This window comes from Dendrobates tinctorius, unplaced genomic scaffold (assembly GCF_039654945.1).
Source record: "Dendrobates tinctorius isolate UK_male_01 unplaced genomic scaffold, ASM3965494v1 ptg000075l, whole genome shotgun sequence".
Taxonomy (NCBI): domain Eukaryota; kingdom Metazoa; phylum Chordata; class Amphibia; order Anura; family Dendrobatidae; genus Dendrobates; species Dendrobates tinctorius.
Window position 1 is genome coordinate 39,812,605 of NW_027361743.1, and position 24,095 is coordinate 39,836,699.

Below are 24,095 nucleotides of genomic sequence, written 5' to 3' on the forward strand. Positions count from 1 at the left end.
GGCGGTCACGGACCGCCCCGACACGTTAGCCCCTGGCACACCGCGATCAAACACGATCGCGGTGTACGGGGGATTAAAGGAAGCATCGGCAGGGAGGGGGCTCCCTCCGTGCTTCCCTGCGACCCCCCACGGCAGCGCGATGTGCAGCGCTGCCGCGGGGGTCGCCTTCCCTGCAGGTCCCCGGATCCAATATGGCGACGGGCACCTTCGGGGGGCCTGCAGGGAGCTGGCTTCCTCACTGCCAGCAGAGCGCAGGCATGAGGAAGCCTGCAGCAGTGCCTGTGACAGGTCGCTGATCTTTCACAGCGATCTGTGATGTGACAGATCAGCGATCTGTCACAGGACAGTGATGTCCCACCTGGGACTATGTAATAAAGAAAAAAAAAATTCCCTAATAAATTAATTTTTTGAAAGTAAAAAAAAACACTAAAAGTACACATATTTGGTATCGCCGCGTCCATAATGACACACCCTATAAAACTGTCCCATTAGTTAACCCCTTTAGCGAACCCCTTAAAAAATAAAAAAAGAAGCAAAAATAATTATTTATTATACCGCCGAACAAAAAGTGCAATAACGCGCGATCAAAAAGACGCATATAAATATCCATGGTACCGCTGAAAACGTCATCTTGTCCCGCAAAAAACGAGCCACAACACAGCATCATCAGCAAAAAAAATAAAAAAAAGTTATAGCTAGCAGAATAAAGCGATGCAAAAATAATTATTTTTTATATAAAATTGTTTTCATTGCATAAAAGCGCCACAACATAAAAAAACGACCTAAATGAGGTATCGCTGTAACCGTACTGACCCGAAGAATAAAACCACTTTATCAATTTTACCGCAGGCGGAACGGTGTAAACGCACCCCCCAAAAGAAATTCATGAAACGCTGGTCTTTGTTCATTCTGCGTCCCAAAAATCGGAAAAAAAAGCGATCAAAGATGTCACGTGCCCAAAAATGGTACCAATAAAAACGTCAACTCGTCCCGCAAATAATAAGACCTCATGTGACTCGGTGGGTCAAAATATGGAAAAATTATAGCTCTCAAAATGTGGTGATGCAAAAACTATTTTTACAATAAAAAGCGTCTTTGAGCGTGCGACAGCTGCCAAACATAAAACCCGCCATAAATAGTAAATCAAACCCCCCGTTATCACCCCCTTAGTTAGGGAAAAATAATAAAATAATTTTTTTTTATTTATTTCCCATTAGGGCTAGGGTTAGGGCTAGGTTTGGAATTAGAATTGGGGGATTTCCACTGTTTTGCTTTCCAAACGCTACATGGCGCCCTATCTCAATTCCAGCCAAAAAAGTTAAATGGCGCTGCTTCCCTTCCGAGCTCTGCCATGTGCACAAATAGTTGTTTACCCCCATATATGGGGTATCAGCGTACGCATCAGCGTACTCAGGAAAAATTTCACAATAACTTTTGGGGGCCTGTTACTCTTGGGAAAATAAAAATTGGGGGTGAAAAGATCATTTTTGTGGAAAAAAATATGATTTTTTTAATTGTATGGCTGTACGTTATCAACTTCTGTGAAGCCCTTGGGGGTTCAAAGTGCCCACCACATATCTAGATAAGTTCCTTGGGGGGGAGGGGGTCACTTGTGGTAGGTTTCCACTGTTTAGGCACATCAGGGGCTCTCCAAACGTGACATGGCGTCCGATCTGAATTCCAGCCAATTTTGCAGTGAAAAAGTCAAACGGAGCTCCTTCCCTTCCGAGCTCTGCCATGCGCCCAAACAGTGGTTTCCCCCCACATATCAGGTATCAGCGTACTCAGGACAAATTGCACAATAATTTTTGCAGTCCAATTTCTCCTGTTACCCTTGGTAAAATAAAAAAATTGAACCTGAAGTAAAGTTTTTTTGTGAAAAAAAGTTAAATGTTCATTTTTTTTTAAACATTCAAAAATTTCCTGTGAAGCACCTGAAGGGTTAATAAACTTCTTGAATGTGGTTTTGAGCACTTTGAGGGGTGCAGTTTTTAGAATGGTGTCACTTTTGGGTATTTTCTATCATATAGTCCCCTCAAAGTGGCTTCAAATGTGATGTGGTCCCTAAAAATAAAATGGTGTTATAAAAATGAGAAATCGCTGGTCAACTTTTAACCCTTATAACTTCCTAACAGAAAAAAATTTTGGTTCCCAAATTGTGCTGATGTAAAGTAAAAATGTGGGAAATGTTACTTATTAAGTTTTTTGTGTGCTGTATCTCTTTGATTTAAGGGCATAAAAATTCAAAGTTGGAAAATTGCGAAATTTTCAAAGTTTTCGCCAAATTTCCATCTTTTTCACAAATAAACGCAAGTCATATGAATGCAATTTTACCACTAACATGAAGTACAATATGTCACGAGAAAACAATGTCAGAATCACCGGGATCCATGGAAGCCTTCCAGAGTTATTACCTCATAAAGGGACAGTGGTCAGAATTGTAAAAATTGGCCTGGGAGTCAACGTGCAAGACACCCTTGGTAGTGAAGGGGTTAATACTTTGTTGTGCCACCTTTTGCTGCGATTACAGCTGCAATTCGCTTGGGGTATGTCTCTATCAGTTTTGTACATCGAGAGACTGAAATTGTTGCCCATTCTTCCTTGACAAACAGCTCGAGCTCAGTGAGGTTTGATGGAGATAGTTTGTGAACAGCAGTTTTCAGCTCTTTCTACAGATTCTCGATTGGATTCAGGTCTGGACTTTGACTTGGCCATTCTAACATCTGGATACATTTATTTGTAAACCATTCCATTGTAGATTTTGCTTCATGTTTGGGATCATTGTCTTGTTGGAAGACAAATCTCCATCCCAGTCTCAGGGCTTTTGCAGACTCCATCAGGTTTTCTTCGAGAATGGTCCTGTATTTGGCTCCATCCATCTTCCCATCAATTTTAACCATCTTCCCTGTCCCTGCTGAAGAAAAGCAGGCCCAAACCATTGATGCTGTCACCACCATGTTTGACAGTGGGGATGGTGTGTCAGGGTGATGAGCTGTGTTGCTTTTATGCCAAACGTATCGTTTGGCATTGTTGCCAAAAGGTTCGATTTTGGTTCCATCTGACCAGAGCACCTTCTTCCACATGTTTGGTGTGTCTCCCAGGTGGCTTGTTGCAAACTTTAAATGACACTTTTTATGGATATCTTTGAGAAATGGCTTTCTTCTTGCCACTCTTCCATAAAGGCCAGACTTGTGCAGTGTACGACTGATTGTTGTCCTATGGACAGACTTGTCCCACCTCAGCTGTAGATCTCTGCAGTTTATCCAGAGTGATCATGGGCCTCTTGGCTGCATCTCTGATCAGTCTTCTCCTTGTTTGAGATGAAAGTTTAGAGGGACGTCCGGGTCTTGGTAGATTTGCAGTGGTATGATACTCCTTCCATTTCAATATGATCGCTTGCACAGTGTTCCTTGGGTTGTTTAAAGTTTTGGAAATCATTTTGTATCCAAATCCAACTTTAAACTTCTCCACAACAGTATCGCGGACCTGCCTGTTGTGTTCCTTGGTCTTCATGATTGTCTCTGTGCTTCAAACAGAACCCTGAGACTATCACAGAGCAGGTGCATTTATACGGAGACTTGATTACACACAGGTGGATTATATTTATCATCATTAGTCATTTAGAACAACATTGGATCATTCAGAGATCCACAATGAACTTCTGGAGTCAGTTTGGCTGCATTGAAAGTAAAGGGGCCGAATAATATTGCACGCCCCACTTTTCAGTTTTTGACTTTCCACAAAAATTTAAAATAACCAATAAATTTCATTCAACTTCACAATTGTGTGCCACTTGTTGTTGCTTCTTCACAAAAATTTACATTTGGTATCTTTATGTTTGAAGCATGATATGTGCGAAAAGGTTGAAAAGTTCCAGGGGGGCCGAATAGTTTCGCAAGGCACTGTATAAGAAAAATAAGCTTTATTATACTCAGCCGGGTGGCAGCCGGGTGGCGGTCCGGTGCCTCCCATCTTCTTGCGATGCCGCCCTCCTGCTTGATTCATGGCTCCCCGACATCGCGCTCCTGCGCAGGTGTAGTTATCTGCCCTCGGGCAGAGCAAAGTACTGCAGTGTGCAGGCGCTGGGAAAGGTCAGAGAGGCGCAGCACCTGCACACTGCAGTACTTTACTCTGCCCGAGGGCAGATAAGTACGCCTGCGCAGGAGCGCGATGCCGGGGAGACTGTGAAGCAAGAGGACGGCGGCATTGCAAGAAGATGGGAGGCACTGGACCCAGACCTGCGACACCCATCAGAATGCTGTAGATAAGCCCTGAAAGGCAGTGGCCATATCTTATATCAAAACTGCTGACAGGTTCCCTTTAAAAGGAGAAAAGGTTTTTTTTTTTAGTATTAAAATGTGTATATATATATTTTTTAATAAGAGATCCCTATGTAAAAATGGGGATTTAACAGTTACTTGCTACAACTCTGGGGAATTCAGGAGGGAGGACCTCCAGAACTGTAACTATTTTTCTGTGATTTTATAAAGTTTTCCCCGAAATTAAAATAAAAAAAAAAAAAAAAAAAAAAAAAAAAATGGACCTCACTCACAGAAGTTTTTAGGTTTAGGTACCCTTAAAAGCAAATTTGAAAATGGGTTATGTTTCCACGTGGCGTAATTCATCTGGATTTGCTGCGGATTGAACGCTACGCACAGCCGCAGCGTCCAGATATTACAGCAGAGTGGAGGGGATTTTATGAAATCCCGTCTCCACTATGTGTGCAGGGACGCGGGTGACATCCGAAATTACGGACATGCGGCACATCTTTTTAGACCGCAGCATGTCCATTTATCTTGCGGAGATGCTCTGTCTCCGCAAGATAAATAACCCATTCTATGTATATGATGCGGTGATTCCGCATGTGCTCAATGAACATATGCGGTGTCACCGCGCGTAGAATGGGGGGGGCGCTTTGGGCGGATCGGGGGTTTCCGCAGCGTCCAAAGCGCCGGCAATACGCTGCGTGGAAACATACCCTAAGAATTCAATGAAAATAGTTACCACTGTCACTTTGAAAGTTGTATTTTTCAGGACACATCTAACAGAAAATGAACAATGTAAATAGCAAGGAATGAACGGGCAGACATTTTAATTCCTGTGTGCATGATTTTGTCAAAACTCCCATAGACAGAAAACAGGGACATTGACATAAATGGTGACAGCTCCTGAAAACAGTCTATACTCTGTTCACATCTCATGTATGCCCTCTGTTCAGTGTTACCCCAGGAACTCCCCAAACAGATGATGAAGGGGTCTCCTCCTGGTATATGTGACTATACCTTTGGGAAATTACACTTTCTATACCTGCAGATGTTTTCAAGACAGAAAACATGCAATGAAAGCGACTGTAAACCCTCTAAATGCGTTGTGAACCGATTACATACATGATTGATCATAGAGAAGTAAAACATTGTAGTGCCAGTAATTTATGGCGGAGAGGTCGCGTCTAGGCACAAGTAGGGCGTCACCGGCTGACTTCAGTCTGGGATGTTCCTGATGATGTCAGTTAAACGGTCGGTCATCCCTGAGCCACCAGCGTGTACTGTTATGTCCGTGCCACACAGCTCCTTGTGCCATGTGATGCCAGCCATAACTCAGGAAACACCAATCAAAGCTTTTTTTTGTGTGAATTTACCAGTTCAATAATACTCAAAAACTAAAATTGTCAATATTTTAGAGGAAAATCAGGCGGTCTGGACACTGAGAATCCTACTAATAAAACTGATTTCACATATCCGTCATTAATAACCAACATGTGGACCGCAATGTCCTAACTAGCAGAGGGTCTCCTAACCTAAGCCTGATGACCTCATTATATGTCCATGTAGCAGTCGTGTTTGGGACAGGAGACCCACAGCTGGTCCGGACATCATGTGTCACGGCACTGTTGCAGGATATCCCTTGACTAGGGGCTCCTTCCCTAGCCTTAAAGCTAGGATCACCCTAGCTTTCCCTGCTCTATTTACTTCTGATGGTGAAGAGGCCGGGGCCATTTACCTTGTTGAGCTTCTAAATCAGTGCTCATCTGTCCCATCCCCCACCAAGGGAAGTGCGGAGTTGTAATGTATAAGAAAACACTAACCAGACTAACAAGAGAAGATGTACCGGGATAAATGAAAATACCAATCACACAAATATGCATTCACAAACAAGAGAGAGACACCAGGATGTAAAAGGAATAAAAAAAAAAAACAAATAGGAGAGGATGCGGATATGCACACAGACAAATCACCAAGCAGCAGTCTTCTGAACAACACTGCAAACACATCCTAAAATAACCAACAACTCCAAAACCAGACTGTATAAAACTAACACTGTCTGCACGATCCATCTCCTCCGTACAGCCAGTGAGAACGTGGGACCTTTCAGTGCAACTCACATTTCTATCTAATAAATACTAGCATTTCACATGAGGAATAACAGAGGAACAGAACAATGCAGTTACAACAATTCTGGATCAGATTTTTTCATTTTACTGTAATGGGAAAAGCTGTAACACACCAAGAAAAGTGACAGATCATCTGAAGAGGGTATCCCCATTTTATGCATTTATTGTTAATTTGCAGGATATCCCTCCACTACTCTGTGGACAACATAGTCTCCAGGAACCCAATCGAGTTGTCTATATAGGAGCTGTCTGTGGAGACAACTGAAGTCATTAAAAACTGAAAGGAAATCTGTCAGCAGGATTTCAACCCACAAACTATTTTTATACACAAATGTAGTTCTTGCAATAACAAGTCTGGCAATACCTTTTCCTAGATAGTCAGTTCCTCTGTTCTCAACAAATCCACATTTTATTCAATATGTAAATATGGCTGAAGTGCTTTGGAGGGGATGAAGCACTTCCCAAGCCTCTGCCTACTCCTGCTTCCCTGACTGCACCCTAACTGCTTTGCTGGTTCCCATCAAGCCAGTGAGCTGTCAATCAAGCAAAAGGCGGCTGCACTGGGCAAGACATAGAGCCAGGGGAAGCAGAGGATTAGGAAGTGCTTTCTCATTTCCAAAACACTATAACCTAATTTGCATATTGATTCAAACACCAATCTCTCAGTAACAGCGAAACAGACTGTCTCTCTTTACATATGCACACAATTTGGGGGATGAAATCCTGCTGACGGATTATCTTTAAAGGGCTATTCTAATTTTAAATGGGTAAGACTGCAAAGTTTTTGTAAAAGCAAGCAACTTGCTTGTTACTAAAAAATATATGTGTATATATATATATATATATATATATATATATATATATATATATTCTCCATGGTAAATTTGTAATGAGTACTTTTATTGCCTAGACTGCATAGGATGCTAGAAACCCATCAGCGGACTCCTAAACAAGGAGTGCAGTGCTCACAACTTCTCTGCTATGGAGCTTGCACTCGCTGCTCTGAAGATTGCTGGAGCCAGCTCTCTGCTTCCTCTGTGCTACAGAGAAAACGCTACCTCGGCTAACAGCCTGAGAGAGGGCACATTTCAGGACAGCGTTATATCATCAAACCTCGAGGGGACGGGTAGAAGAGTGGGGTGCTCCTGGTTCACAAGATGAGACAATGCAGACCTGGTTCAATGGGAAAAGCTATGACATGAAATTACCTTGATTATCCTCTAGCTGCAGATTTGGGTATCACTTAAAAAGGAACCTGTCACCAGGTTTGACCGATATGAGTTACAGCCACCGCCTTTCCGGGCTTATCTACAGCATTCTAAAATGCCATAGATAAGCCCCCGATCCGACCTGCAAGAGAAGAAAAATAACTTATTATACTCACCAGGGGGGGAAGGCGGTCCGGTCCGATGGGTGTCCCAGGTCCGGCACCTCCCATCTTCTTGCGATGCCGCCCCCCTGCTTTCTTCATGGCTCCCCGGCATCGTGCTCCTGCGCAGGTGTACTTCTCTGTACTGTTGAGGGCAGAGTAAAGTACTGCAGTGCGCAGGTGCCGGACCTCTCTGACCTTTTCCTGCACACTGCAGTACTTTGCTCTGCCCTCAACAGTACAGAGAAGTACACCTGCGCAGGAGCACGATGTCAGGGAGCCATGAAGCAAGCAGGAGGGCGGCATCGCAAGAAGATAGAAGGCGCTGGACCAAGAGCAGCGACACCCATCGGACCGGACCGCCCCGCATGGGGGTTATAATTAAAGTAATTTTTCATCTCTTGAAGGTCGGATCGGGGGCTTATCTATGGCATTATAGAATGCTGTATATCAGCCCTGAAAGGCGGTGGCCGCATCTCACACTGGCCAAACCTGGTGACAGGTTCCCTTTAACACCGGCAGATCCAACCCCAAGGATTTTCAAACCATAAGCTCAGGACTCTAGGACCTGGCTCTGCTGCTCTTTGAATGGAGCACAGGTGCACATGCTCAAACTCCTCTCCATTGAGCAAGGTGGAGGTTGTCTCATCTTGTTGACCACGAGCGCCCCACTCCTCAGCCCCTGGCTTCCTGCCTTCATGGCTGATCGACAGTTTGGACCAGCGGTGTTGTTGCGACTCTGCCCTGAATTAAGTGCTACAGAGCCCCAAGCCCTGATCTCAGGGGTCCCAGCTGTCAGATTCCCGGAGATCAGTGAGTTATCCCAAATATCCGATGGATGGGGAACGACTTACTATCTTACGAAAACCCCTTTAACCCCTTCATGACCCAGCCTATTTTGACCTTAATGACCTGGCCATTTTTTTGCAATTCTGACCAGTGTCCCTTTATGAGCTAATAACTCAGGAACGCTTCAACGCATCTTAGCGATTCTGAGATTGTTTTTTCGTGACATATTGGGCTTCATGGTAGTGGTAAACTTAGGTCGATAATTTTTGCGTTTATTTGTGAAAAAAAAATCAGAAATTTGGCGAAAATTTCGCAATTTTTAAATTTTGCATTTTTATTCTGTTAAACCAGAGAGTGATGTGACACAAAATAGTTACTAAATAACATTTCCCACATGTCTACTTTACATCTGCACAATGTTGGAAACAATTTTTTTTTTTGTTAGGAAGTTATAAGGGTTAAAAGTTGACAAGCGATTTCTCATTTTTACAACAATATTTACAAAACCATTTTTTTTCTAGGGACCACCTCACATTTGAAGTCACTTTGAGGGGTCTATATGGCAGAAAATACCCAAAAGTGACACCATTCTAAAAACTGCACCCCTCAAGCTACTCAAAAATACATTCTAGGAGATTATTAACCCTTCAGGTGCTTCACAGGAACTAAAGCAACGTGGAAGGAAAAAATGGACATTTTATTTTTTGCAACACAAATTTTCTTTTATCATTAATTTTTTTCATTTTCACATGGGCTACAGGATAAAATGGATCCTAAAATTTGTTGGGCAATTTCTCCTGAGTACACCGATACCTCATATGTGGTCATAAACCACTGTTTGGGCGCACGGCAGGGCCCGGAAGGGAAGGAGCACATTTGACTTTTTGAATGGAAAATATGCTGGAATATTTAGCGCTTGCCATGTCGCGTTTGGAGAGTCGCTGTGCGCCTAAGCACTGGAGCTTCCCCACAAGTGACCCCATTTTGGAAGCTAGACCCCCCCAAGAAACTTATCTAGATGCATAGTGATCACTTTGAACCCCCCAGGTGCTTCACAAATTGATCCGTAAAAAAAAATTATCTTTTAGCCTCAGTTTTTTCATTTTCACGTGGGCAACAGGATAAAATGGATCCTAAAATTTGTTGGACAATTTCTCCTGAGTACACCAATACCTCATATGTGGTCATAAACCACTGTTTGGGCACACGGCAGGGCCCGGAAGGGAAGGAGCACCATTTGACTTTTTGAATGGAAAATTCGCTCCAATCGTTATCGGACGCCATGTCGGGTTTGGAGTGCCCCTGTGTGCCTAAACATTGGAGCTCCCCCACAAGTGACACCATTTTGGAAACTAGACCCCTTAAGGAACTTATCTAGATGTGTGGTGAGCACTTTGAACCCCCAAGTGCTTCAAAAAAGTTTATAACGCAGAGCAGTGAAAATAAAAAATCATTTTTTTTCCTCAAAAATGATTTTTTAGCATGCTATTTTTTATTTTCACAAAGGTAACAGGAGAAATTGGACCACAAAAGTTGTGGTCCAGTTTGTCCTGAGTACGCTGGTACCCCATATGTGGGGGGGAACCACTGTTTGGGCGCACGGCAGGGCTCAGAAGGGAAGGAGTGCCATTTGACTTTTTGAAATGAAAATTAGCTCCAATCGTTAGCGGACACCATGTCGTGTTTGGAGAGCCCCTGTGTGCCTAAACTTTGGAGCTCCCCCACAAATACCCCATTATGGAAACTAGACCCCCTAAGGAACTTATCTAGATGCATAGTGAGCACTTCACAGAAGTTTATAACGTAGAGCCGTGAAACTAAAAAATATTTTTTTTTCTTAAAAAAAAATATTTTTAGTCCGCAATTTTTTATTTTCACAGGGGTACCAGGATAAATTGGACCCCAAAAGTTGTTGTACAGTTAGTCCTGAGTACACTGGTACCCCATATGTGGGGGGGGACCACTGTTTGGGCACACGTCGGGGCTCAGCAGGGAGGTAGTGACATTTTGAAATGCTGACTTTAATGGCATGGTCTGAGGGTGTCATGTTACATTTGCAGAGCCCCTGTGTGCCTAAACAGTAGAAACCCCCCGCATGTGACCTCATTTTGGAAACTAGACCCCCCAAGGAACTTATCTAGATGTGTGGTGAGCACCTTGAACCCCCAAGTGCTTCACAGAAGTTTATAACGCAGAGCCGTGAAAATAAAAAAATCTTTTTTTCCCTCAAAAAAAAAAAAAAAAAAAAGATTTTTTGCCCGCAATTTTTTTTTCACAAGAGTAACAGGATGAATTGGACCCCAAAATTTGTTGTCCAGTTTGTCCTGAGTAAGCTGGTACCCCATATGTGGAGGGGGAACCATTGTTTGGGCACACGTCAGGGCTCGGAATGGAAGTAGTGACGTTTTGAAATGCAGACTTTGATGGAATAGTCTGCGGTCGTCATTACGTTTGCAGAGCCCCTGATGTGCCTAAACAGTGGAAACCCCCCACAAGTGACCCCATTTTGGAAACTAGACCTTTCAAGGAACGTATGTAAGATGTGTTGTGAGCACTTTGTACCCCCAAGTTCTTCACAGAAGTTTATAATGCAGAGACGTGAAAATGAAAATCATTTTTTTCCACAAAAATAATTTTTTAGCCCCCAATTTTTTATTTTCCCAAGGGTAACAGGAGAAATTAGTCCCCAAAAGTTGTTGTGCAATTTTTCCTGAGTACGCTGATACACCATATGTTGGGGTAAACCACTGTTTGGGCACACGTCGGGGCTTGGAAGGGTGGAAGCACAGTTTAACTTTTTGAACGCAAAATTGGCTGGAATCAATGGTTGCACCATGTCGCGTTTGGACCCTAACCACAAGCCTAACCCTAATTGCAACGCTAACCCTAATTCCAACCCCAACCCTAATTCCAACCCTAACTCCAACCCTAACTCTAATGGAAAAATAAAAATATTTTCTTTATTTTATTAGTTGTGCCTACCTATGGGGGTGATAATCGGGGGGTTTATTTACTTTATCTTTCATTTTGATCACTGTGAGAGTGATCAAAATGAAAGAATGGAATCTGCAGCCGGCAGGTTCGGGCGGGCGGGCGCACTGCGCATGCGCCCGCCATTTTCCAAGATGGCGGCGCCCATCATCCGGACCCGAGGGACACCAGGAGGGACGGGGGGGGGGAATCGGCCGCTGTCATTCATTCAGTTGCGGGGGGGGGGGGGGGGGGGGGGAGGTGGAATCGGTGTCTCCAGCCATGTCCGATGCTACAGCAGCATCGGCCATGGCTGGATTGTAATATTTCATCAATTTTCATTGATGAAATATTACTATCGCTCTGATTGGCTGTTAAAAGTGAAACAGCCAATCAGAGCGATCGAAGCCACGCCCCCTGTGGTGAAGAACAAAGCCCCCTGTATCTGCGGGTCGGGTGACCTTTCAGTGACCTAGGTCACCCGACCCGCAGGGGGGCTTTAAAGTCATGACGCCACATAGGCGTCATGGGTCGTTCTGGCACCAGTTTTCATGACGCCTACGTGGCGTCAAAGGTCGTGAAGGGGTTAAAGGGAACCGGTTACCTGAAAAAAAAAAAACATTGTTAAGCTGCTGGTTAATAGCGTTCTGACGCTGCCCGGCAGCCGCCTTAGACCCCGCTGACGGGAGGAAATGAGCTTTATTCACCCCAGCAGTGTTCCAGTTTCAGCCACAGGGGCTGCACCGGTTCAGTCACTGCTGTCTATAGAGCAGCTGTGAGAGCGCCCCCTGCCCTGAGTGACAGCCGGGTGTAACGCCGATCCTGCTGTCAGTCAGTGTCGGAGGAGCAGTGACGGAACAAGCGCCGCCCCGGAGGCTGAAACGGGAACTCTGCTGGGGGGGAATAAAGCTGGTTTCCTCCTGTCAGAGGGGTGTAAGGGTGGGCGCGGGGCAGCTTCACATCAGCCCCATAGCTGCAGGGTAAGGGCGGCTTTTCAGGTGACATGTTCCCTTTAAGATCGCCGTCTTCTGACAACTTGCTGCAATCTGTCACTATCGCTGGCGACACATACAGAAGTCACCCAGCCTCCCTGTATGCGCCCCAGAGACGAGAGTGACGGCCAGTGGATGACGGGTAATGAGCAGCCGAGCTCAGTGGCTGTCAGCCATAGCACTTATACACACAGGGAGAAATGGCGCCACACAGTGCTCTGTACTGCCCGGAGCGCAGCATGGCCGCTGCCGCACTATACACACCATTACCTCAGGGGAAGCGTCCAGGAAAAGGCCCCGGAGCGGCCGCCACATCCATACACAAGGCCCAGCACATAACACGCCATAGACGGCAGCCGGCGCGGTGACGTCATCACATAGGGCCGTGTGGGATGCCGGGAAATGTAGTCCTGCAGTGAGGCAGCGCCTGCTATGCGAGGTGGAGTGACCATGACGGGTTGTAATATCGAAACACAAAACACAATGGAGGAATTGATGCTTTTTTTTTTTTTTTTTTTATAGACGTATAATGATCACGTGTGTGAACAAGGCTCTTCATGTGTTGCTGCGTTAAAAAGCTTGTCTGCTCCCACTATTGAATGCCCCCACTGTGCTGATTAAATCCAAATATGCTCACTAGCCTGGCGCCGCTCCAGAGTCCACGCCCTAGTGATCTGGTGACACTGGGTATAAGGACTGATGCAGATGTCTGGTTTATGGCCCTATTTTTTTACATTAAAGGGCTGCCATGGAGATTTGTCACAGCCCTACTCTGCCGCCAGATGCCGCGGATCTCATACTGTGACAGGCAGAAATCATTGAACCAGTATGTACAGAGGAATTCTCTAAAACAGTGGTGGGCAGTTATTTATCCCAAGGGGCCACATAGAAGACTGTAACTGTGCTGTGGAGGACCGTAACTGTGTTGTGGAGGACCGTAACTGTGCTGTGGAGGACTGTAACTGTGCTGTGGAGGACCGTAACTGTGTTGTGGAGGACCGTAACTGTGCTGTGGAGGACCGTAACTGTGCTGTGGAGGACCGTAACTGTGCTGTGGAGGACCGTAACTGTGCTGTGGAGGACCGTAACTGCTGTGGAGGACCGTAACTGTGCTGTGGAGGACCGTAACTGTGCTGTGGAGGACCGTAACTGTGCTGTGGAGGACCGTAACTGTGCTGTGGAGGACCGTAACTGTGCTGTGGAGGACCGTAATTGCTGTGGAGGACCGTAACTGCTGTGGAGGACCGTAACTACTGTGGAGGACCGTACCTGCTGTGGAGGACCGTAACTGCTATGGAGGACCGTAACTGTGCTGTGGAGGGCCAAACCAACCGGCTCAACTTAATTCTGTACATTATCATTGTCTCATATACATTTTTATCACTTAATATTGAACAGAACCAACTCTGGTGTCTTGCTGCTACTGTTGATACATGCAGGGCAGCCATGAGGAATTTCAGGGCCCCAGACTGGCAAAATTTTCAGGCCCCCTTGAGACTCCACCCTGGCTCCGCCTCCACCCCTCGAACCTTTCACAGTCCCACCGCTGACTCTTGGAAAAACTCCACTTCTGCGCCATGTCCTCCCTCACCAATCACACATTAAGGGCTCATCCCCATTTTGCGAGAAAAAATACGGTCCGTTTTCTGTATGGAAAAAACAGACCGATTCTATGCGAGTGTCATGCGATTTCAGTGTGATTTTTCAATATGACATGAGTATGGCATCCGTATGCAATGCGATTTTAAGATGAGGTTTTACATAGAGCAGTTCTCTCCATGTAAAAACTCATGTTAAAATAGCATTGTAAACTAACACTGTACACATCGTTTTTTTTTTTGTTTTTTTTTAAAAACCTTCAAAACACACACATATATATATATATATATATATATATATATATATATATATATATATATATATATATATATATAGTAATGTATTGTAAGGCACAATTTTGCTGGAACCTTCCAGAATTTTCCATTCTATGAGAAAGCTGCTTGACATACAGCTGCAGCCCCCCCTCCTTTTGTTTCTCCCTCCTCAGCAGCTGTTTGTGTGTGCTGGTCTGCCTGCATCTGAAACAGGACAACGGCCATTTCCTGTGAAGCTAGGAATGTTAAGCTGAGTGGAGAGCATGTCTTTGTTTAAAACCAGGGGCTTGAATTCAGCTATGGGAAGTATTAAAACAAGTCATATCGCAAAAACCATACACGCAGAGATATAATAATCACATCTCTGCGTAGGCAACAAAACCAGCTTTCTAACCCCTAATTTTAATGGTTCTAATCCCTCCAGAAGCAGGTATGGATTGCTCCCAAATGGAGTGTCCTAATTACGGCATGCTTGGTGTTGTCTTATTGGGTTTGATAAACTGAGAAAAATGAGGCCATCGGCGTGTTTATACGAGCTTCCCTCGTTAAGTTAGTTAAATTGCAACTTAGAGAGTAGGGGGGTTGAACCTCCCCAGCCGGCCCCTTTTGCTGAGGTCACACAGCAAAGACCATAAGGGATGCAAGTAGACTATAAGCCAGTTAAGCTGGAGTTTTTCATGCTGAAAAGACCTTCAGATGTCCTGGGATGTGTGGCTGGCTGGCTGCCCCTCCCCCCTAGCACATGGTCTGCTGTTATGAATCAGTCACCGTAGGAGGCAAAAACAGAAATACTAGCTAAGTCCAGAAAACCAGAGAAGTTGGCAGCTGTTGGATTGCAGACCCCTGAACCTATCAACAACAACTAGCAGTAGCCGTGGGGGGTTCCTACGGTGCCCTAGACCCATCGATCACAGCCGGAGAACTAAATAGCCTAAAGACAGAAAGGGAAATCTAAACTGCCCCAGAGCAGACCCCAAAGCAATAGGCAGCCCCCAACATATAATGACGGTGAAGCAAGATGAAAAAACACACAGATAGAAAGATAGGCTGAGCAAATGATGGGGCCCAAGCTAACTTAATAGGAAAGGATAGAAAAGCTGCTGTCTGCAATCCGCCAAAACCCTATCAAAACAAGAGCCACAGACTGATAGGGAAAAAAGCCCTGAAGACGCTAGGCTTCAAAAAGACTATATCAGTACTCAGGTATTTTCTGAAGACAGAGCAAAAAGGAATTCAGCTCACCCCAGCAGGGAATGGCAGAAATCCAGAAAAACAAGGCAAAACAAAACCAAAACACAAATGCAAAAAGCAGAACAGAAAACTTAGCTTTTGAGGAGCAGGAATCAGACTGGTCTCCTAGAATCCCTCAGAGAGATCACCAGCAAGGCAGAAGGGAGTCGGCTGCCTTATATCCAGTCAGCAATTCCAGTCACCCAGTCATCATCATCCTGCACAGGTGCTTGGTAATCAGCCTCACTACCTTCCTTCACCAGAAGAGGGAGTTCATCAGACCTCAATGGTGAAGGGGAAAATGAACTCACAACAGTACTTACCCCTTGAGGAGGGGTCACCGAACCCTCATCCACGCCACCAGAGCGATCAGGGTGAGCCCGATGAAAGGCACGCACCAATCTTTTGGCATGAATATCAGAGGCAGAGACCCAGGAATTATCCTCCTGACCATAACCCTTCCACTTAACCAAATACTGGAGTCTCCGTCTAGCCAGACGGGAATCCAGTATCTTTACCTCATATTGCATGTTACATTCAACCAATACAGGGTCCGGAGGTGCCACCCCAGGAACAACTGGTTCAACAAACCTCTTCAACAAGGACTTATAAAACACATTATGGATTTTAAATGTGACAGGAAGAGCCAAACGAAAAGAGACCGGATTAATAATCTCCAAAATCTTGAAAGGTCCAATAAATCTAGGCTTAAACTTAGGAGAAGCCACCTTCATAGCGTATTTTTTGATGATAACCAAGCCATATCACCAACCTTAAACTGGGGACCAATGGTCCTATGTCGGTTGGAAAACCGCTGGGCCTTTTCCTGGGAGAGAGATAACTTATCCACCACTTGGTCCCAGATCTGGTGCATTCTCTCCACCACAGTGTCAACACCTGAGCAGGCCGAAGGCTCCACCTGCCCTGAAGAAAATCGAGGATGAAACCCAAAGTTACAAAAAAAAGGTGACATCAAAGTGGCAGAACTAGCTCTATTATTTAAAGCAAATTCGGCCAAGGGCAAAAATGAAACCCAATCATCCTGATCAGCGGAAATAAAACATCTCAAATACGACTCCAAGGTCTGGTTTGTTCTCTCCGTCTGCCCATTGGTCTGAGGGTGAAAAGCAGAGGAGAAGGACAACTGAATTCCCAGCTTGGAACAGAAAGTCCTCCAAAATCTAGACACAAACTGAACTCCTCTGTCAGATACAATGTTCTCAGGAATCCCGTGCAAGCGAACCACCTGTTGCAAAAACAGGGGCACCAACTCAGAGGAAGATGGCAACTTAGGGAGTGGTACAAGATGAACCATCTTAGAGAACCTATCACAAATCACCCAAATAACAGTCATTCTCTGAGAGACAGGCATACCAGAGATGAAATCCATTGGAATATGGGTCCATGGCCTCCTGGGGACCGGCAAAGGCATCAACAACCCACTAGAGCGAGAACAAGGTTTAGACCGGGAGCAAGTCCCACAGGACTGCACAAAATTCCTGACATCACGAGACAAGGCGGGCCACCAAAAAGACCGACTCACCAGATCTCTAGTACCAAAAATACCTGGATGACCAGCCAATGCAGAGCAATGAACTTCAGACATCACTCTCTTCTTCCACTGGTCAGGAACATACAACTTTCCACTGGGACAACGCTCAGGTTTGTCCTCCTGGAACTCTTCCAGAGCACGTCTCAAATCGGGCGAGATGGCAGAAAGAGCTACCCCTTCGCCTAAGATGGTAGCAGGCTTGGTCACCACAGGAGAATCAGCAAAGAAGCTCCTAGAGAGAGCATCAGCCTTGACATTCTTAGTGCCAGGAAGAAAAGAGACCACAAAATCAAAACGTGTAAAAAACAAGGCCCACCTAGCCTGTCTAGGGTTCAAGCGTTTGGCCGACTCCAGGTAAATCAAATTCTTGTGGTCAGTGAGGACCACGACTTGATGTTTAGCTCCCTCCAACCAATGTCTCCACTCCTCAAATGCCCATTTCATGGCTAACAGTTCCCGATTCCCCACATCATAGTTACGTTCAGATGGAGAGAACTTTCGGGAAAAACAGCTCCTGCACCAATCTCAGAAGCGTCCACCTTTACCTGGAAGAGGATTGAGACATCAGGTTGCCGCAAAACCGGGGCAGAAGTGAATCTTCGCTTCAGCTCCTGAAAGGAAGAAACAGCCTCCGGAGACCAATTCAACACATCAGCACTAGAGTTGAGCGAAACGGGTCGAAAAAATTCAAAAGTCGCCGACTTTTGGCAAAGACGGGTTTCATGAAACGAAACCCGACCCTAGGATGAGGTCGGCCACGAGGTCGGCGACTTACGCGCCAAAGTCGCGTTTCAAAAGTTTGTTTTGCGCTCTTTTTCAGCCAATCAGGATCCACGGACACTGTGGGCAACGTGATGACATAGGCACGGGTCACCACCATCTTTCAGAAGGGCATGCAAGTGATTGGCTTGCTTTGGTGGGCGTCACAGGGGGTATAAAAGGGCGTGCACGCCGACCGCCATCTTACTTCTGCCGATCTTAGTATAGGGAGAGGTTGCTGCTGATTCTGTAGGGAGAGCGTTAGGCAGGGAAGAAGACAAAAAAACTGCTTCTGCTGCCAGTGATTTGGCCTGCACAACACACCAGTCACTGTGTGTGCAGTGCAAGGGGAGGCTATATAGTGGTGTATCAGTGGTGTTGGTTGTTGGGCTGCCTTTTAAGGCTTCCTGACAGGCTGGCATTGCTGTTTACCCACTGCTCCGCAAACTGCTTTTTTAAAAGCAATCCCAATTTTTTTTTTTTGTCCTGCTGAGAAGAAAAAAAAACTGCTTCTGCTGCTAGCAATTTGGCCTGCACAACACACCAGTCACTGTGTGTGCAGTGCAAGGGGAGGCTATATAGTGGTGTATCAGTGGTGTTGGTTGTTGGGCTGCCTTCTAAGGCTTCCTGACAGGCTGGCATTGCTGTTTACCCACTGCTCCGCAAACTGCTTTTTTAAAAGCAATCCAATCTCCCTTATCCTCTAGTCACTTTTGTCACAGCTGTGCCATCGAGCGTGTCACATAGCGCTCAGATATTCATTGGGCCTCACACAATCCAAAAGTGTCCAGTGTCCAAAAGTGTGTGCAGAGATTCAAAATCTCCCTTATCCTCTAGTCACTTTTGTCACAGCTGTGCCATCGAGCCTGTCACATAGCGCTCAGATATCAGTGGGCCTCACACAATCCAAAAGTGTCCACTGTCCACAAGTGTGTGCAGAAATTCAAAATCTCCCTTATCCTCTAGTCACTTTTGTCACAGCAGTGCCATCGAGCCTGTCACATAGCGCTCAGATATCAGTGGGCCTCACACAATCCAAAAGTGTCCAGTGTCCAAAAGTGTGTGAAGATATTCAAAATCTCCCTTATCCTCTAGTCACTTTTGTCACAGCAGTGCCATCGAGCCTGTCACATAGCGCTCAGATATCAGTGGGCCTCACACAATCCAAAAGTGTCCACTGTCCACAAGTGTGTGCAGAAATTCAAAATCTCCCTTATCCTCTAGTCACTTTTGTCACAGCAGTGCCATCAAGCCTGTCACATAGCGCTGAGATATCAGTGGGCCTCACACAATCCAAAAGTGTCCAGTGTCCAAAAGTGTGTGCAGATATTCAAAATCTCCCTTATCCTCTAGTCACTTTTGTCACAGCAGTGCCATCGAGCCTGTCACATAGCGCTCAGATATCAGTGGGCCTCACACAATCCAAAAGTGTCCAGTGTCCAAAAGTGTGTGCAGATATTCAAAATCTCCCTTATCCTCTAGTCACTTTTGTCACAGCAGTGCCATCGAGCCTGTCACATAGCGCTCAGATATCAGTGGGCCTCACACAATCCAAAAGTGTCCACTGTCCACAAGTGTGTGCAGAAATTCAAAATCTCCCTTATCCTCTAGTCACTTTTGTCACAGCAGTGCCATCGAGCCTGTCACATAGCGCTGAGATATCAGTGGGCCTCACACAATCCAAAAGTGTCCAGTGTCCAAAAGTGTGTGCAGATATTCAAAATCTCCCTTATCCTCTAGTCACTTTTGTCACAGCAGTGCCATCGAGCCTGTCACATAGCGCTCAGATATCAGTGGGCCTCACACAATCCAAAAGTGTCCAGTGTCCAAAAGTGTGTGCAGATATTCAAAATCTCCCTTATCCTCTAGTCACTTTTGTCACAGCAGTGCCATCGAGCCTGTCACATAGCGCTCAGATATCAGTGGGCCTCACACAATCCAAAAGTGTCCACTGTCCACAAGTGTGTGCAGAAATTCAAAATCTCCCTTATCCTCTAGTCACTTTTGTCACAGCAGTGCCATCGAGCCTGTCACATAGCGCTGAGATATCAGTGGGCCTCACACAATCCAAAAGTGTCCAGTGTCCAAAAGTGTGTGCAGATATTCAAAATCTCCCTTATCCTCTAGTCACTTTTGTCACAGCAGTGCCATCGAGCCTGTCACATAGCGCTCAGATATCAGTGGGCCTCACACAATCCAAAAGTGTCCAGTGTCCAAAAGTGTGTGCAGATATTCAAAATCTCCCTTATCCTCTAGTCACTTTTGTCACAGCAGTGCCATCGAGCCTGTCACATAGCGCTCAGATATCAGTGGGCCTCACACAATCCAAAAGTGTCCACTGTCCACAAGTGTGTGCAGAAATTCAAAATCTCCCTTATCCTCTAGTCACTTTTGTCACAGCAGTGCCATCGAGCCTGTCACATAGCGCTCAGATATCAGTGGGCCTCACACAATCCAAAAGTGTCCAGTGTCCAAAAGTGTGTGCAGATATTCAAAATCTCCCTTATTCTCTAGTCACTTTTGTCACAGCAGTGCCATCGAGCCTGTCACATAGCGCTCAGATATCAGTGGGCCTCACACAATCCAAAAGTGTCCACTGTCCACAAGTGTGTGCAGATATTCAAAATCTCCCTTATCCTCTCGTCACTTTGGTCACAGCTGTGCCATCGAGCCTGTCACATAGCGCTCAGATATCAGTGGGCCTCACACAATCCAAAAGTGTCCAGTGTCCAAAAGTGTGTGCAGAAATTCAAAATCTCCCCTGTCCTATAGACACCTTGTACCTTGTTTTACATTACTATATAGTTTGTTGGATTTTGTCTACATTTCTACCAAAAATGAGGAAGGCTGGTGGAAGAGGCCGTGGAATTGGGCGGGGGTTGGCAGCTGGTAATGATGGTGTTGGTGGTGGATCTGATGGTAGTGGCAAGAGCAAAATAGGACCGAATGCAGGAGGTGCTGACCCTGCGTCATCGTCTGGCTACATAAGGCCTCAAACGCTTAGTTTTCTAGGAGTTGGCAAACCGCTTTTAAAGCCAGAGCATCAGGAAAAAGTTTTGTCTTACATTGCTGACTCAGCCTCCAGCTCTATCGCCTCCTCTTCTTCAGTTGTAAAAAGTAAAAGCACTGAGTCGTCATTGGAGGCTCATGTTCATGAACCACACCTTTCCTTGTGTCCTTCACTCCAACCAAGATTGAAGGATGACGCAGGCCATACTACTGATTACTCCATGGAGCTGTTTTCACATACCATGCCTGGATTATCAAGTCAAATGGTGAATTACCCAGGCCAAGATGAATCTGACATGGAGTGCACTGATGCACAGCCGCTGATGGATGATTCTGCTGGTACATTCACTCAGAGCACTACATTGTCCTCGCAGTGTACAGAGCCAGATTCTGACCCTGATGAGACTCAGGTGCCCCTTCCCGCACACTATACCACCATACACGGTGACACAGAGGAAGGTGCACATGACATAGAAGAGGAGGTGATGGATGACCCAGTTGTTGACCCAGATTGGCATCCATTGGGGGAAGAGGGTGCTGCTTCCAATAGCTCAGATGAGGAGCATCCACAGCAGACATCGACATCGCAACAGCTGTTATCTGGCAGGCCCGGAGCACTCCAAAGACAGGTTCCAAACATCAAAAGAGTTGCTGGACAGCTTGTCCAGAGGGTCAAAAGATCACGGCGTGCTAGGCCGCAAAATGTCTGCCAAAGTAGGAAGAGTGCAGTGTGGCACTTTTTTGAACAAAATCCTCATGATCAGGCCAAGGTTATCTGTAAGAAGTGCGCAAAGACCTTTAGCCGAGGGAAAAATCTGAAAAATTTGAATACCAGTTGCATGCTTAGACATTTAACCAGCATGCACTTGCAAGCGTGGACACAACACCAAACCTCAAGTGCCACATGTGCAACTGATCACAACGAACGTAGTCAGCAACGCTACATTGTTTCCCCTACTGTAAGCCCACCGGTTAGCACAGCAGCAAATGTTGAGGTGTCGTTGCAAGACCACAGCAGTCGGGGAATCCCACTGTTATATCAACGAAAGACTGATTCTAGGCCATCAGAAAGAACACCAACTCCATCACCATCATCAACCCTCTCTCAGTCCACCCTGTCCACCGCTACTTCCACCATATGCAGCTCTCAAGTCCAGCTCACCCTCCCAGACACTATGAGTAGGTCAAGAAAGTACTCAGTCTCTCATCCGCGTACACTGGGTTTGAACGCCCACATTGCCAAACTAATCTCGTTTGAGATGATGCCCTTTCGGTTGGTGGAAAGCACAGCTTTCCACTAACTCATGGCCTATGCAGTACCACGCTATGACCTACCCAGTCGCCACTTCTTCTCTCGCAAAGCCATCCCAGCCCTCCACCATCATGTGAAAGACCGCATTGTCCATGCACTCAAGCAGTCAGTGAGCGGAAAGGTGCACCTCACAACTGATGCATGGTCCAGTCGGCATGGCCAGGGCCGTTACGTGTCCATCACTGCGCACTGGGTTAATGTGGTGGATGCAGGGTCCACAGGGGACAGCGGTGGTGGGACAGTGCTGCCTAGCCCACGGTATAGGAAACAGTTGGCTGTAGGCGTTCGACCCTCCTCCTCCTCCTCCTCCTCCAGAAGCGAAAGCTCGTCCACAGAGCGCAGTCGTACGAGCACTCCATCTGCAGCTGCCACTGTTGCACACGATGTGTCCCCCTATCGAGCAGCTAGTGGAAAGCGTCAGCAGGCTGTGTTGCAGATGATGTGTTTGGGCGACAGACACACCGCCGAGGTGCTGGCCGAGTACTTGAAGTGACAAACAGTCATGGCTGGGCAGTGTACATCTTGAGGCAGGCAAGGTAGTTAGTGATAACGGCCGTAATTTTGTGGCAGCCATAGCCCTTTCAAAACTCAGCCACATACCTTGCTTGGCTCACACCTTGAACCTGGTGGTGCAGTGCTTCCTCAAAAATTATCCGGAGTTAACAGCCCTGCTCCAGAAGGTGCGAAGACTGTGCGCGCACATCCGCCGGTCGCCTGTACACTCCGTTCGTATGCAGAAGCTGCAGCGATTGCTCCACCTTCCCAACCACCGCCTCATTATCGACATTGCAACAAGGTGGAACTCCACCCTGCACATGGTGGAGCGGCTGTGCGAGCAGAGGCAGGCCATAATGCATTTGTGGGAGGATACACGGCCAGGCACTTTGAGAGCAGACATGGAGTTGACAGGTGTGCAGTGGTCGAAGCTGAAAGACCTTTGTAAAGTCCTTCAGTGTTTTGAGGAATGCACACGGCTGGTAAGCGCAGACGACGCCATCCTAAGCATGAGCATCCCACTTATGCGTATGCTCATGCAAACTTTGACGCACCTTAAGGAGCAGGCGTCTGCAGCCAATGTTGATGAGGAGGAAGAGGAGGAGGGAATCCTTGATGACATTCAGCCATTGTCTGCTCAGGGACCTCTCCTGGACGAGGTGGAGGAAGAAGAGGAGGAGGAGGATGATGATGGGGATGATTACTTAGGGGAGGAGGATGCATCTCGTGGGGCAAGTGAAAATGTTGGCGTGGCAAGGTCTGGTACAGGGTTTGTGCGTGACTGGAGGGATGTGGATTTGCCAGAAAGTGCTCCTCCACCCAGCACTCGCAGTGCATCATTGACACCGGGAACATTGGCCCACATGTCAGATTATGCCTTGCGGATCCTAAAAAGGGACCCCCGCATTGCCAAAATGATGAACGATGACGACTACTGGTTGGCCAGCATCCTGGATCCACTCTATAAAGGCAAATTACAAAACATCATGCCACAGGAGAACCTTGACCTAATATTGGCTAATAGACAAGCAACTCTGGTAAATCGGTTGCTTGAGGCATTCCCAGCACACAGCAGCAGTGATGGTTCTCACACGAGCCGTACGGGCCGGGGGCAGCTTGGCAGAGGTGTTCGTGGTGCACACAGCAGAAGTGGCGTTGGAGACAGGGGTTTCATGACAATGTTGTGGACTGATTTTTCAAATACCGCTCACACAACTGGTAATACTGGATCGATGGAAAGTGACAGGAGACAGCAGTTGTCAACTATGGTTACAAACTACTTTTCCTCCCATATCGATGTTCTCCCACACAGGTCATTCCCCTTTGACTATTGGGCCGCTAAACTGGACACCT

The 24,095-nt window shown here is 46.3% G+C and overlaps 1 protein-coding gene across 3 annotated transcripts in view; it reads right to left on the reverse strand.

The window, feature by feature from the left end:
* Positions 1-12,938, reverse strand: part of LOC141096518 (uncharacterized) — a 55,221-nt gene extending 42,283 nt beyond the window's left edge. The window contains exons 1-2 of one of the 3 annotated variants that reach the window (XM_073583192.1): positions 12,782-12,930; positions 7,600-7,741 (exon numbers count right to left, since the gene is read on the reverse strand). Coding sequence is in view for 2 of the 3 variants with exons in the window: in XM_073583190.1 (XP_073439291.1) it covers positions 12,776-12,826 (51 nt within the window). In the remaining variant the exon portion in view is untranslated. Of the gene's footprint in view, positions 1-7,599; positions 7,742-12,775 lie in introns of all 3 variants that reach the window. The other 2 variants (XM_073583191.1, XM_073583190.1) reach the window with 2 other exon arrangements.
* Between the last annotated feature and the right edge of the window lie 11,157 nt (positions 12,939-24,095).